The sequence below is a fragment of the Fulmarus glacialis genome, unplaced genomic scaffold, assembly GCF_000690835.1.
Source record: "Fulmarus glacialis isolate BGI_N327 unplaced genomic scaffold, ASM69083v1 scaffold32907, whole genome shotgun sequence".
Classification (NCBI taxonomy): Eukaryota; Metazoa; Chordata; class Aves; order Procellariiformes; family Procellariidae; genus Fulmarus; species Fulmarus glacialis.
Window position 1 is genome coordinate 360 of NW_009221829.1, and position 1,261 is coordinate 1,620.

General features: G+C 63.4%; 1 protein-coding gene across 1 annotated transcript in view; it reads right to left on the reverse strand.

The window, feature by feature from the left end:
- LOC104079267 (peroxisomal N(1)-acetyl-spermine/spermidine oxidase-like) overlaps nucleotides 1-1,240 on the reverse strand; it is a gene marked incomplete at its 5' end in the record, with an annotated part of 1,496 nt that extends 256 nt beyond the window's left edge. Inside the window, 3 exons of the mRNA XM_009581247.1 lie at nucleotides 338-523; nucleotides 617-729; nucleotides 945-1,240. Of these exons, the coding sequence (XP_009579542.1) occupies nucleotides 338-523; nucleotides 617-729; nucleotides 945-1,240 (595 nt within the window). The remainder of the gene's footprint in view (nucleotides 1-337; nucleotides 524-616; nucleotides 730-944) is intronic.
- Nucleotides 1,241-1,261: the final 21 nt, after the last annotated feature.

The following is a 1,261-nucleotide window of genomic DNA, read 5'->3' on the forward strand; positions in this document are numbered from 1 at the left end:
CACCCCGCGGATGCATGACCCACTCTGCAGCCACCTAGAGACCAAGGAGCAGGCACCTTCCCTTCCTTAGAGACCCACCCCATGCCGTGAGGATGCTGGAAGGTGGTTGGAAGGAGCTACATGTCCCCAGATCTTATGGAAATGGTGTTCCCCCACCCCCATGGGGTTCGTGGGAAGAGCCAAGGGGGGTTGGTTGGTGACCTGAGTATCGGTGACCCCTGAATGGTGCGGGAGTGGGGAATGCCACCTCCCTGTGCTCCTCAAGGCCTGGGGCATCTTGTTCCCACCCCTGTCCCATCGTCCCCACGCGCAGGGGGTCCTGCTCCCCCCATGGCTGCTGCATCCCCCAGGCCAAAAGCAATTACCCTGGGGTCCTCGGGGTCCTCGGGCAGGGGCTGAGCCAGCACGTCGATGTCGTCCCCCGAGCTGCCGACGGCCACGTAGCTGTAGGAGCCCTGGGTGTAGGGAGCGCTGTGCCACCGGGACCTCAGCACGCTCCTGGGAGCAGGCAGGCACGGGTTCCCTGCGGGCGCGGATTTTAGGCGGGATCCAGAAATCCGGGTGTGCGTTTTCCCCAGGGGGGTTGAGGTGAGGAGGGCGGAGGAGGCGGCGGTACCTGTCAGCGTGCGGAGCACGCGCGTCATAGTGCCAAGAACCTCCGCGTCGCTCAGCGTCTCCATGTACTCTGACTCCTTCCCCGCGATGAAGCCGCAGAGGACGTGCCCATGCCTGGGGAGGAAAGATGGGGCCGAGAGCTGCCTGCCGCCCTCCTGCTACTCACCAGGAACCGTGCCCTCCCTGCCCCGGGAGCACTGCTGCGTCACGGTCCACCCAGAGAAGGTCTGGAAGCTCCAGACAGGACCAAGATGCTCCTTCACGTTGCCTGGAAGATGCCCAGACCCCCCGGCCACGATGCCCCTTTGCTGATGCTCCCGGCCACGTACTGCTCCGGCGGTTGGAGGACCACGAATCCGATGAGCTTCTTGAACCAGTTGGCCTCCAAGTCGGCGCTAGGCTCCTCGAGGGGCGACTCGTCCTCCCACACCACTTCGATGAGCTGCTGCTGGGGTTCCCAGAAAGGCCGCTCGAACTCCAGAAAGATCTTGTTGTTGGTGCCAAAACCCAGGCGGCGAATGGCTTCTGCTTTCTGCTCCGGCAGGGGAGGCTGGAAGAAGTCCTGGTGGTGTTCCTTGAGGAAACCTGCGGGCAGAAGATCGGGCAGCTCTGTTTGCCGGGCTCCTAAATGGGGTCTGAGATATTT